Below are 14,788 nucleotides of genomic sequence, written 5' to 3'. Positions count from 1 at the left end.
AAGACTCGCGTACTCTAAAAAGACTACGCGATTCTATAACTCTCAGTATTTTGCATTTTTTTTCAATCGTACGTTCTAATTTTCCTGGTCAACGGACACTTTCTGTACATCAGCGTTAATGAAGCTGGTTACAAAAGGCGATCGTCACAGACTCAAGGTCATATATTTGACCGAGTTTGGTGGTGACCCTTAGGTTCACACATGTATTGTTTTAAAAGAGTAACCTTCCGTCTTAATGCTTTTTCGTGCCCAGTGTGTCTACACCATGCCTATTTCCTTCTAGTCTACCAACCTGTTCTGCAGACCAAACACTCACGTGGAACAGAACATTTATTACTTAAAATCGTACACTTCGCCTCGCACTTGATCATTCTATACAAACAGTGGAGCGATTGTTTTGGTTTCAGTGAACATAATTTCTCTTTCTTGGAAGTAGATTTTTTATTTTCAACTTGAGAGCGATTAAGGAGACCAGTAAGTAAACACTTGATAGCCGGACGAAGCATGGAAAAGTCGTACCTCACCAACATGGTGTTGAGTATCTCGTTTGCAACATATCTCCGGGTATTCCTGTTTCATTTTTTTTACCTTCTATTCTCTTACAAGCTCTGTTCTCATACAGAGGACACTTTCAACAAATCATGAGCGATAATTTGTGGAAGAATGATGTAATTTAACCAGCTAGTAAAGTATGTGACTTCCATGGAGTATCTTAGAACAGTGACTAAACGTTGGTCGTCAGATTGATAGACAAACATTGATCTAGTTAGTGATTCTCCTTTAAACTGTGGATGTTCTTGTTTGGTAGGTCAGTCCAAGCGACATTCCCATGGAAGTCGATTCTAGGAGGAAGCTACTGAAAAGACTTAGGTTGACTGTTTAATAGTTGAATTCAAATAACGTAGTAGAATATAGCTCGATAATTCATTCACTTCCTTATTTCCAATTGACATTATAATTTCTGTGTGTGTACCTGCAAAGATGACCTCGCACTTCAATCATACTGTCCAAGATTTAAACAAAGACCTACTGACTATCAATCTAGTTTCTTCAATCTGTAGAATGAGGAGTACCTACGAGCACGAAAGGTTTATTTCAGATCTAAGCAGTTAACTCTTTAGGGTCAGGGTAAACTTCACTTTTTTCAGGCTATGATATGTCATAGTGAAGTCTCTCAGTGTTCAGTATTAGGGCCTCTTCTTTTTAATTTATATAAATATCCTTCATCAGCGGGTATCGTCTCATTTATCGCATTCCGCCGACTCAATGAAACTCTGGAGAGAAGTTTGTGACCAAGTCGATAAGCAGTTTGAGAGGGTCTGACCCGACTATAGTGTTATGAATATAACAAGGGACTTACTTTAACAGTTCAAAGTGTAAAGTAGTCCATCTGAAACATGTTGCACGCCGAGCATTCAGTTTAGGTAACTCCCCTCTAGGGGTATATAAGTTTAAAGAGATTTAAGAGTTTTGGTGTCCTATGATCTAAAGTCCTGCGCTTACCGCAACAAAAATACCTTTCCAGAAAACCTCGCACTGGTAATGTTGAAGATCATCTTGAGCGAATTCGATGGTGAGACTCTCCACCCAATCTTCAACAGTTTTGTTCACCCTGATTTAGAGGATAGAAATTCAGTGTTTCCTTCCTCACTCCAAAAGGATATGAATGCGTATCCAACGGACAGCCACAAAACCAGTTACAGGACTCAAATTCAAACGTAATGAAGAAAGGAAACTTCTCTCATTGCGTTCGCAACCATTTGGACGATTTCAAATCAGAAGAAAAAGCAAGCATGTTCTAGAGTTAGGAACGAAAGAAATCTTCAAGACACTTAGCTTTTACCATGGAGTAGTCGACTCCTAATAAGAAGCGGTGTCCTCATATTCAAATAGCTCATTCAAGATAAGACTTAACACTCACAGAGCTCCCTGGAAGAAAACGAACACATGCCATTTGCCTCTTGTACTCAATCCAGGAATCTGGATCTGATCTGAATCGGAGTCTGAGACGAACAACAATGAGATAACACGAGAATAACTCATTCGTTGAAGAAGAATGCACTTTTGTGTCGTCGAAATTATCCAGAGTCCAGTTATATGGGATTACCCCTAAAGTATTACTAGATTAGCTACAACCATTATAGACATATTTTCTCATATGCTCGTCAGGATTACTATCCAAAGGTTGAGAAATTGAACAATCCGAATATGTTTGATATCTAGACATATAATCATCTGATATCGCAATTCGTTTTAAGAGAGTAAATGCCTAATGTTATAATTGAGTTACCTATTACTGTTTAATTGAGCATGGGAATTCCCTACTCATCTAAAACGCATTATGATTTTTCGCGTTACAGTAGTTAAACTTTCTTGGTTAGCACTCTGTGTATTTTCAAGTCAAAACACACTTTGATGTACTATTTTGTTTTTGTAGCTTGTTTATTACTTGTTTAGCTTTCTCTTCTGATCCTTAGAAGTTTTCGAATTTGTGAATTCCTTATGCTCTGGATCGATCCAAGCAAATTTTCCAAAGACCTTGGAGACAAACTTAATATTTCCTCAAGAAGTCGGTAAAAGACTTTGCACTGAGACACTTTAGTCTCTCCCCATGTTTCAAATGTTTAAGCTACTATATGGAGGCGCCCATGACCCTTCAGTAGATGTAAATATTGCTGACAACTCTCCATGCTAAGATTGTTCCCATATAAATCACTATTTTTATTTGTGTTGGGTGCGCAGACAACATTTTTTTTAGTAATTACGGGGCAGCCTCCTAATAATACACTACGACAGTCTGTCAACTTTCGCGTTAAGCTTACTATTTTGCGTGCTAATATTACGGATAAATAGTTTAGCGAAAGCGTAAAACAATGGTATCAATTTTAGGGAAGGGCGGACACTTTGGGGACAACGAAATGTTAATTCTGAGGTATTTCCCATCGGGAAAATTTTGGGCAGAATCTTCACACTTAGGAAAAGGCGACAATTTGGTTTCGTATTTGGTCAGTGTTCCCTTGACTACACGTTAACATTATGATGTGTACATGCGTACGAACATAAGAAACATTTTCTGCATCCCAATCTGAGAACTTTTTATCCCCATTGTTGTTGATATATGTTGTGCCATCGAGACTATTGGTTCCGTCTATCATTATCCAATTCACAATATAGTTGGTTACAACTGCCTTCGAAAAGATCCCAACCCGCTAACGAAATCAAGGAGTTCTCAAACTGACTTTGATGCTTATTCTCTTCATTAATCAGCGACCATAGGATAAATCATAATAAAGAACTAAATTTAGTAGTCTGCAGTGTATAATAATCTAATTCTCTATTAGAGGCTTACCAGCTAGAACAACATCAATCAGTGTAGATTTCTACCTTCCCAAAACGTGCGGCTCATAATTTAGTAGTGAATCTTGTAAGTAGTGATTAAGTTATCTGGCATTTTCCAGTCTCCCGTATGTAATACATGTTTTGTTTTACTTAGAATAAAATACTAGTATGTCTCTGTAATACTCACTCATCAATAGTCGTCATGTTCCATTCAGATAATGGTCTCAATATCCACCTGTGAATTGATAGTTTTATCACATCTTAGTCGTCTGTCACATAGGTGAGATCCAGCGTTGCATCTTCAAGTTTCTTACGATTAGTTGTATATCTTTTAGCAGTTTTTTGAACATACAATCTTTGAGGTTTTTTACATACGCTCTTATCTATCCGTTTAGGGTAACCCTTGATTCTATCAATATAGATGTTTATGCTTGTGTGGATAAATCGATACAGACAAATGATGCCACTGAAGTCTTTTTGCTCACTTGGTTATGTGTAGTCAAAACAGTCAGTCAGCTACAACGTTGGACCAGGCACATATATGCATTGGTCGAAGTTGCTATAACTTCATTAGCACAACGAAATGAACACCAAATTCATAGAAGTAGGTAATTTAATGGTGGTAATATATAAAAGAAGGACTGTATATACGGTTATAGTGCAGGGAGAAAGAAGGAAATGAAGCAACTTTAATCGCATATTTTAAGGGAAGACTGGGAGTGTATACACCTACGCCGTTGTGATCGATTCTGAGCCATGTCACCCAATCTCCAACCACTGATTACGATATTCGTGAGAACCCCAACCAGGTGGTCTGCATCTACAAACATGGCACAGACTAGAAGTTAGTGACTTCAAGCACTGATGTCACGTTTTGGTTTGGCCATCCCTAACTTTCTCCCAACCATTCCCAATATCAGTCAGCATTGTGCGTCGTGGTAATCGATGTTCAGGCATACGTAACATGTGGTACAACCATCTCAGTTGATGAAGATTCATGACCTCATCAACTGATTTAACATCATCCTTAATACCATGAGTCGAACCTTACTATTACTTACCCGGTGACCCCAGCAGATGCGAGCAATATTTCTAAAATATCTGTGGGCGAATACTAATAACTTACGAGTATCTTCTATTCTTAATCGCCACGTTGTGCAGCCGTAAAGTACAACAGAGCGAATCGCTGCATAGTATACTCGTCCCTTAATTGATAGACGGATATCTCATCTTCGCCATGGGTGACGTGAGTTGGCAAAAGCCAAACAAGCTTTTTGAATCCATGCTGAGATTTCGTCAGACGAAAACCCATTAGGGCTGACCAAACTTCCAAGATAAGTGAAGTTGTCTACGTGTTCTACTACTTCACTCTCTATCCTTAGTTCAGGTGTTGACGCACGCCAGTCCTGGAGTAACAATTTACATTTAGATGGGGAGAAACGCATTCCAAATATCCTGGCATTATTACTCAGTTCTAACAGAAGACTGCATTTTGTCAGCGTTTTCACCAAACAGGACTATGTCATCTGCATATTCTAAGTTGATAAGTGGACCTCCTGATAGGAGATCAATTTCTGAAAATTCAGTCGACGAGAGTGTTATTTCCAGCAATAGGTCTATGATGAAGTTAAACAAAAATGGAGATAGTGGAAAGCCGCGCCTGACATCACTTGAGGTCGTAAAGTCAGATGACAGTTCTCCATAAGCTCTTACTCCACTGGTAGTGTTCGAGTAAAGAGCCTTTACAAGGTTTATGTACTTCTGAGGTACATATTTCGATGATAGACAATGTCACAGAACCTCTCAGTCTACAGAGTCAAACGCCGATTCTCAGTGACTGAACTTTTAGGAATTGATCTCCTATCAGGAGGTCCACTTATCAACTTAGAATATGCAGATGACATAGTCCTGTTCGGTGAAAACGCTGATAAAATGCAGAGTCTTCTGTTAGAACTGAGTAATAATGCTAGGATGTTTGGAATGCGTTTCTCATCCTCCAAATGTAAATTGTTACTCCAGGACTGGCATGCGTCAACACTTGAACTAAGGATGGGGAAAAACTCATTGTCACTAGTGATCACCAAGAATACCGACTTCATGAGTTGACGGGGTATTCACTATCCTGAATGGTCTCAAATATATGATTGATACAATCTCATTCAGAGGACCAATTTGATTTAGGGATTTCGAATATTCATGGCGAAAATGTATCATTGTTTGGGATTCATCTCACTTTTGTTAAATTGAGTGACTTTGTGTAAAGTTCTGTCTTTATATTTTTGACTGTCGCTTGAAAAACAAGGTTATTAGTTTGCCAGCATACATTTATCAACTTATTTTCTGCTTAGTTTACAGGGTATATATTTTAGTCACTTATCTCAAATGTATTTTAAAAGACACAGTTCAATGCACCCTATGTTGAATAATTGGAAACAATATTCAACGTGGGTGCTTATTTATGTATCAGTAACTGTAACAAGTGTTTAATAATTAAAAGTACTGTGTAAATATGAAACTGAAATGTCTAACTACTATTTTGTTTCCCACAACAATTTAGTTTCTGAAGATTTTATAAAATACATTGCCCAAGGAAGCGTTTTATTTGAAGTTTGTATTCAGTTATGGAGGAGTCTTCGTCTCTATACAGTTATTTCTCATGGTCTATGGAGTTGTTTGGAATTTTATCATTATATTCGTCAGTTATAATCCCTTTAGTTTTGCTGAGTAACTACTTCAGGAACAGATACACATTGCACGTTTCAAACGGTAACTTTTCTTGACTTAAAGTAACTTATGAATTTGCTAATGTTGATTGTAGTTGTCGTGGTTTATTATACCCTCGTGGACAGTAATATATATATATATAATGCTGAATACACTTAATATTGTGAATATGTCTATCGTATTAATTTGTCTAATCTCAAATCTGAAGATATACTCCAATTTAGTAAATATACAGATTACGAGATCAGTAATTACAACCATGGTCTTCAGTTAATTATTATTTTTATAGTTTTTCGTTGTGTTCTACATACAGGGTCAACTAATTGACATATGAAATTTTAAATGGTGAGCTAAGTTTTAACAATCTGGTTATGCTAAAGACATTTTCAATAACCTACTGTCCAGATGATTTTTCAAATATAGTCAATGTATGTTCATACTGGCCAGTACATCATCATAATCTCTAAAGTGATTAAAAAGTCTAACTTTGAATCCAGAACTATTTTATCTGTTCCAAACGATATTTAAGATGGGTTTAAGATGGGATTTAAAATCTGTTTATCTGTTAGCAGTACAAGTTTTGTCTCTCAAATTCATGTAAATAAGTAATTTTCTGTATTTTCATACTTTTCACAGGTACCACGGGTTCTTGGCATGCAAAAGCAATGTACATATGTTTCGTACCTGATCTGTATTCTATAGAACATGCTCAGAATGAGGCAGATCTACCAATCCCCATAGTTATGTCTACAACACGATATAGACTACATTCAAAGCTGACAACATGTTTGGAATGTATCGATTCCTACCTACATTTGAATCGTAGTACACCGAGCAGGACTTCGAAACAATACTATATATTATTGACATTTTGCTTTTTTGGTTTACAATCGTCCTACTTGCTATGGGGAGTATTGCAAGTAAGATTTTTAGATCACTTGATACTGGTGAACAGCCTTGTCCTTAATATATATATTTATATATATATTTAGCGGTTAGCGTTTTTATAGCAAGATTGCCAACCAGTATATATCCATATATGCCTTAAGGACATGGCTTTTCATCAGCGCTTATATTGAAGTACTGCATGGTTGTGTATTATTTACTATTTATTTTATTTATTTGAACATATAAATATCGGTAAAAAGGGACACCTAATACATATGCGGCACACAAACCAGGTGGTTTGTGTGAGGGCTAGAATACTGTCAGAACGCTCAAACCGAAGCAGGTAGTTGGCTTAGGGGGCCACACCCGGAGCCTTCGACCTAAAGGTCTCATCCACAAGGCAGTGGGGCAGTGTCAGGAAAAGCAGTCCCATGGTAGCCAGTGACCAACAACAGGTTCATACGCCATTTGTTCCTTCAGGATACTGGAGTCCCTGTGCACCATTGGTTTGGAATCAGAGTTTTCGAACTCTCCTAGGTGAATTCTCCGTGTCCATCAACCCGGTTAAAGCGCCGGCCATTCGCATTTCGTCCTCTCAACTTCGTAAACAACACCCCCGCCATGAGAAGGCAGTGACTAGGACTTCCTTGATAGTAGCTGTTTACCCGTGGTCATGTGAGAGCATTTCGAGGAAGAGAGCTGGCTTTCTCCACCCTCGGCCATACCAGGCATTTCAGGGCTACTTACTGATTACTTGATTAAGAATAAATTTCATTTTCTAATCACTTTATGTTAGGTTTAATTTCTTTTGATATTTCTGATAAAGAATACACAGTTGTACTGATACTTATTTTTGATTATAGGACTAGGCACAAGTTAAAATCATTTTAGAATGTTGTTTCTCTAGGACAATTAAATATCTTGAAATGTATAGGTGTATTATAGGTAGTCGAAATGAAATAAAAATCGAAACTATTTTTCATACTTAAGCAGTTGAACATCAATAATAAAATAAAATTTTGACCAGTAGCATAGAAAATTTCATATCTGGATATAGATGAGTACCATAGTTAAGTGAAACTAATAAGTGTGAACATCATATAGTAATCAATAACTAAGAGGTATATATTGCTACATTTATCTTCACATCCAAATGTTGAAATAATAATTTATTTAATTTTTACCTAAAAGAGATAAACGATCAAATTAAATTTATACTGGATTCTATCAAATATATTGGAAAATTAATTCAAAGACTGAACTTCTCATTCATAGAATGTAGTCAATTATATACAACTAATTACAAATGATCATAATAAAATCATTATACCAACAAAAATATAGGAAACTACTTTTTAAAAGTAGTAAGTACATAGGGATTTTTCAAAACAATCCTTCCCATGTGACAATATTTAATATACTAGATTTTGATTGAGATTATGAACCGATTGATGTGAGACCCACAGTAAGACGAGACGGCCGTCCAGTGCTTCCAGGTTCCCAATGGTGGTCTCACATCAAAAGGTTCATGATCTCAACCAGAAATATATAATTTTAATCTTCTTACGTGGTTGGATTTCAGCGAAAGTAAAATCAATGTAATTTTGTTTTTACTAGTCAAAACAGAATGAATGATAAGTGACGGATAAAGAACACCATAACTTTTCTGCACTAAAGTAAAACATTTTACCAGTATTTAAATTATTTAGGTAAAGCTTAAGATACGCTAAATTTCTAAAAGCACTGACCTTTAGAATAGTGTGAGATACAAAAAAAGAAGCTTACAATAAACATTATTGAGTGCACCCTAGACATCTGTTGACACAACATATCAAATACAATACACGATGATTGATTTAAAAATAAAACATATCCAACACTTGCAATTAATTTGGTAAAACGCTCTATCGATAACTTAGGGTTGAGATTGTTGAATTTAAATGAACTCACGAAAAGATCAAAGTTAAACAACCATCTGAAACCTGGAAGCACCGGACGGACGTTTCGTCCCAGGATAGGACACATCTGTGGGAATCTACAACCCTACAGTCAGGGATCTTTCACACAACTTTGTGTATGTTCACACACTAATTCGATTTTGTTTCTTATCATTTTGAATGACTTTGTAAGCAATTATCAATTTCATTATTCTTACTTAACTTCTTTAATCTTCATCATGACCTCTAGTAACTGTTGCTTCACCTATTCTACACTCTGCACCACTACTTTCCAACATATAAATATGTATCAGTCTTAAATACGCTTATTCATTCAATTGATGTCTTATTCTTCTCATGATTATGACATTTTCGGTTTCACTTTAAATATCCATCCAAACTTTACAAACTGAAGAATGTTAAACAATTGTTTAAAGTTATTTTCGTAATTGTAATTTTAGGCTGTGTACAGTTGATGAGAGGTCGTGAGATAAAATGAATTCATTTTACTCTGATGACCTTTCTGTTATTTCTGTGTTTAAATTTGTCAAGGGATCTGACTGCACAATACTGTTTTCGTTTAGTATATGTAGGGTGTTTTTGTAGAATAGAGTGGTGCTAATACTTAGCTTACTGATAATTATTTATACACTTCTGGCATCTATTTCAAAGAAATCCCTTTACATCCTCTTAAAAATAATATCTGGTGATCAAGTCATAAAATGGAGTTATAGGATCTTTTTTCGATTTTTTATAAATACTTCATGACGTGATGCCGGTTAAACTTTGGAAAAACAATAGATCGTTAAGTGCCGACAAGTAAATAACTATGTAGTTATTTTTAACTGTTGAATGTAGTATTATGATTTTGAAGTTTTTTAGAAAAAGATTTTATAAGAAATAGAAAAAAATGAATGACTGCTAGATTGCATACATTATTATTATTATTATTATTATCATGGATTTCTATGATCTAAACAGAAAAATTCGTTGACTTTTCCGTTATGTAAAAGTTGATTGTTTTTATTGCTCAAGGTTAAAGTCTCTTTGCTTTTCTGCAGGAAAGAATCATGACCAAAATGTATGACAATGAGAGGTTTAAAAGTCCACAGTATCTTGTTTTCTGTAATCGTGCGATGGCATTAATTATTTTGATACCTCTACACTTTCTATATATGGGATTACTTGTTAACCCTTGGAAAAAAGGTCGAAAAGCTCCCTTTATTGAGTTTGCATATGCATCTCTCAGTAATGTAATCAGTAGCTGGTGTCAGTATGAGGCCCTCATTTATATTTCCTTTCCTAGTCAGGTGAGTTATTCAAACACTAACTTTTTGTCAATGAAAACTTATGGTGAATTTGGCTTCAGTTGTGTGTTTCGCACTTTTTTTCTGTTGTGGTAATGACTCATGTTATAGATGCTGGATTTTTTTTAGTTATATATCTTAGGCAGTCAGCCTTTGTTTGTGACATTCTTGCGTTCTGTATTGCTTAAATGGGGTTTCCTTTTCGGGTATCGAGTTTTTACATAAATATTCTCTCTATTCGTTTACTCTAATAGTAAGAGTTATTGATAAGTATTTTACCACCCAATATTTAAAAAAAGTTGCTACCACTGATTAGGCCTACTATTCAGCATCTCTTTGTTGGGAATTGACAATATTCCTTCTTTATTTCATCGATGAACACATTTATAACAATGTGGGATGTTTCAACAATGATGGATACAACACAATGATTTTATTGTGATATTGTTGTGATATATGTTATTAAAATCTACAATTAAGGACGATGGTAGATAATTCTGATATGAAAGCTGATCTAATAGTGCTAAATAAATTGAACGGCTAGTGTAATATGATACTAATGCGATGAAAACTACAAGTAAGGTGGGACTTTTCAAAAGGAATTTTATGTCTCTAGAAATGATGATAAACTGATGAAAAGTCACGGTATGTATAACGGTTTAAAAAACAAAATTTTTGACAAATTAGGTATCATTTACTTGGTACTACCATATCCAATTAGTAATTGTTTCTGATGTTTGTGAAAATTCCAGCATCAAATGAACAGTATAAAACTTAATGCTTTATTAAGTCTGTTCAAAATGTCATTTTTTTTATTAACCTGCACCCTGACCGTAACTACCGATTTCCACTAAAACTTGAACTTTTTCTGACTCGTTTGTAATTCGTGACATAGCTCATGTTGCTAATCAGTCAACCGTAATCAACACTGAATCTGACGCAAGTGTCTACTGGTCCAAGTCCTCACGTCAGCACAGCAACATAATTAATTAAATGACAAGAGAAAGCGAAGAAATAATATTAACTGTAATAGAAGCCTAGACATGATAAATAATACCAGTCCTAACTTCGGGGATTTGTTCCATTATTCTTATTTAACCACAACAAATGTTTTCTTTCTTATCTTTCTCTAACACATATAATGTTTAATTGTCTGAAATTTAGATAAATAAATGAACTTAAAGCTGAAGTAAAACTTGTTTACCCCAAACTCGTCACCATTAAAAATAATAATTCACTAACCAGGTATATTATGCACAAAGAATATTGGCCAATAGTATGTTATCAGAAAAAAACGAAAGCTTACTCTAATTACACAACAGATATAATTTATTCAAACCATTGAAATCTAGGGGAGCTCTGTATACCTGCTTCATTGTCGTATGGGAATTCTTGGCAGTGCACATCAATATTTTAATAAATACCCCTTACTTTTCAATGGTTATTTAGCTAAATTTAGTGTATGGTTAAAACCATCCTTAAATTAATCAATTACACACAAACCCATAATTTAATAAGGATTATGTAACACTGTGGTGTGTGCTACGGATGTTGACAGATATAAGTAGTATGTATCATCAATCGGAAGTGAAATGCCTGGCGGCAGAAGGTTAAGAAGATAGAAGAGAACGAGAACAGAGAATGATTGATGTGAAAACGAAAGAACAATAAAGTATAAGACGATTGATTGACATTTCGCAAATGAAGTATTTACCGTATGGTTCTTAGATTTTACTAAGACGTTCTGCAATTTTATGTTCAAATACATTTGATTGTCCCCACTTGTGTTTTCGTTTACTACAACATGATATAATTAAATCCGAAGTAAAATTATTACACTAAGGAAATATCGAAATAATTTGTGTGTAATCTTAATTTAAAGGTTTGATTTTGTGTTTACCTAATAATAATCTTTGCATTTTGTAACTTGATAATGTCATTAAGTGTTTTACATTCTTAGTATTTAGATGTTATTTGAAATAATGAGCGGTTCATGTAGAGTCATTGATGTAACCATCCTTGGTATTTAACTGATGAGGACTGGAAACCTCACATTCATGGATTTATCATAATTTAATTTTGAAAAATTATTTGTTTAGTGGCTTAATCCGTAAATACTCCGTGTAATACATACAACATACAGTTTACTTTAATCTAGTGTTACTATATCAAGAAAAGAAACAACAACTAATCACTGTAGAAACTCACTTTAAGTTCATTTTTAAATGATTATTAAAAGTTACAAATATACGTAATTCTAATTTTCATTTAAATTTCAGGTTATTCTCAAAGCTTGCAAGGTTTTACCAGTAATGTTTATGGGTAGATTTATTCAAAAGAAATTGTATAGTTGGCAAGATTATTTTACAGCTGGTAAGTAATTGTTTATTCATATTTAGTGTTGGTTTTTCTGTTGACTTATTTTTTATTCATATGATCATGTCGGAAGTGTCCAGTGATTGGGTTTTGTTTTGAACTGTGTTATAGTATTATCGTTAGTTGTGAATTATCGAAGTGGTTGTTTATTAATTATATTTTCATGATATGTCGATTCTAGTATATAACCTTACGATAAATAATGTTCTGTATTCATGAATGAACCAACTTATAAAAATTAGGTAGATTATAGCTATTTCTTTGTATTACCTAAAGAATTCACGTCAGTTTATCGACAAATGAACCTATCGATACAATGTTTTCGTATAATACACTGATATAGGCAATGTAGAATCTTATTCAGTGAATGTGCGTAACATAAGTCAATTATCGTACACTGGATTTAGTTAATTTGCCAATTTCACAACTGTAAGACGATATCTATAATATGTGTATATATTGAATTTTGATCTAATCAAAATTGATCTGTATATTTTGGTGGTATCTGGATAAGAAGAATATACCATATTACTTATATGTCCACGGCTGAAATCCTATAAGTTGTGTTCTCTCATATTAACTTAACCAAATGATACGACACCATTTTATTCCAATGAATTAGTATCTGAGTAGGTTAAAACTTGACAGCATACATAAATACTTCAATTATCGTCAAAGGATTGTAGAGATTGTTGGATCATGAAACGACTGTCCAATACTCCCAAGTTTCCAATGATTCTCGAACTTAAATAGATGTGATCTCAATAAAATATTTGATTGGTTTAATTTTCTCCCATTTAGTTCGAGTAAATATTTCGCACTGTACAATAAAAATTTTCGTAGCTTACTAGAAACTACATAGAGTTGCATTGATATCATATTTTGGTTCCATCATGGTCTACTTGATGGATTTTAAGTTTGTCCGGTTATTTTACCCCGTTTAACCCAATTTTATTTACACTAACGGTAGATAATTAACTGTCGATTGCAAAACTTCTCTTCAGCTCAATTCTCTACAACCTTCAATTGTTAATGTAAAAATAGGGAAAAATTTCCTAGAATTTAATAAGAGAAATTATTTTAAAGTCAATTAATTTTATGTACCAACACTTGTCATTCTGTGTTTTGTCACAGATTAATTCATAGGACTATATCACATTGTTGAAATATGTCATGCGTATCATTCTGTAATATTATAAAATTGTTAATTGTGTCACTATTTTATCTGAATACCTTTTATTCTTCCTCTACTTTTCTTCTTAAAAAACCAATTTCAGCTATTATTTGTTTAGGTATGGTTATGTTTTTTTACACTAATCCTGAACAAACTCAACTTTCAAAAGAAAAGACTGATAATACTGAATTTCTATTATCATTTAGTGGATATCTATTGATTATTGGCTATATTGTCTGTGATTCCTTCACATCAAATTGGCAAGATTACATGTTTCAAGCATACAAAATCACTTCTTTACAAGTCAGTAAACTGATTAAAGTTTTCATGAAAAAATTGTTATTTTGCTTCATATTCACTAATATGACTCAATATTTTACTAATAAGCAATGTTTATTTTTAACTGTATTATAGCACAGTATTTTTTATCTTGAAAATTTAAATCACTGTCTGTCAAGTTCTGGTGTGAAGATAAACATTCTTCAAGATTCAATAAAAGTACAATGTTTAGCATTTTCAAAAACTTTTTCGTTCATTTAATGGTTGAGTGCTGCATATAAGAGCATAATTTTCACGAGTGATTTCATTTCAATCATCTACTACTATATAAATGTCTTTTATGAACACGCCAATGTAATACATCCCAACTTGGTGCTCGAGAAACGTAAGGAGAGTAAAAGTTTTAATTTAAAATAAAATCCTAAGTAAAAAAAATTGATGCTCTTAAATACAGCACTCATCCACTAAATAAACAGAGGAATGCTCGAAAATGCTTAATACCGTACAGACAATGAACATCAAAAAGCAAACGCCCTACAAATTCACAGATATTTATCCCTTCCTCAAGAATTGTTCTTCACATTATTTAAAAAAATATACAATTATAAAAGCTTAAACATAGTGCGACTTTGCGTTTTACATTAGTAATCCACTTCTATTTTAAGTTATCAGTTTAGAATAAAGTCAACTCCGTAGTCTGAAATAACTACCCCCCCTACGCAGCATTGAATGATTGCTTCGTTCTGATTTGATACTTTTCACCA

General features: G+C 34.0%; 1 protein-coding gene across 1 annotated transcript in view; it reads left to right on the top strand.

Moving 5' to 3' along the window:
* Window positions 1–9,967: 9,967 nt before the first annotated feature.
* Window positions 9,968–14,788, top strand: part of Smp_172390 (putative udp-galactose transporter) — a gene marked incomplete at both ends in the record, with an annotated part of 68,535 nt that continues 63,714 nt past the window's right edge. The window contains 3 exons of the mRNA XM_018793924.1: window positions 9,968–10,198; window positions 12,475–12,568; window positions 13,849–14,048. Of these exons, the coding sequence (XP_018648388.1) occupies window positions 9,968–10,198; window positions 12,475–12,568; window positions 13,849–14,048 (525 nt within the window). The remainder of the gene's footprint in view (window positions 10,199–12,474; window positions 12,569–13,848; window positions 14,049–14,788) is intronic.

This window comes from Schistosoma mansoni, chromosome 1 (assembly GCF_000237925.1).
Source record: "Schistosoma mansoni strain Puerto Rico chromosome 1, complete genome".
Lineage (NCBI taxonomy): Eukaryota > Metazoa > Platyhelminthes > Trematoda > Strigeidida > Schistosomatidae > Schistosoma > Schistosoma mansoni.
This window is presented reverse-complemented; position numbering and strand designations above follow the sequence as displayed.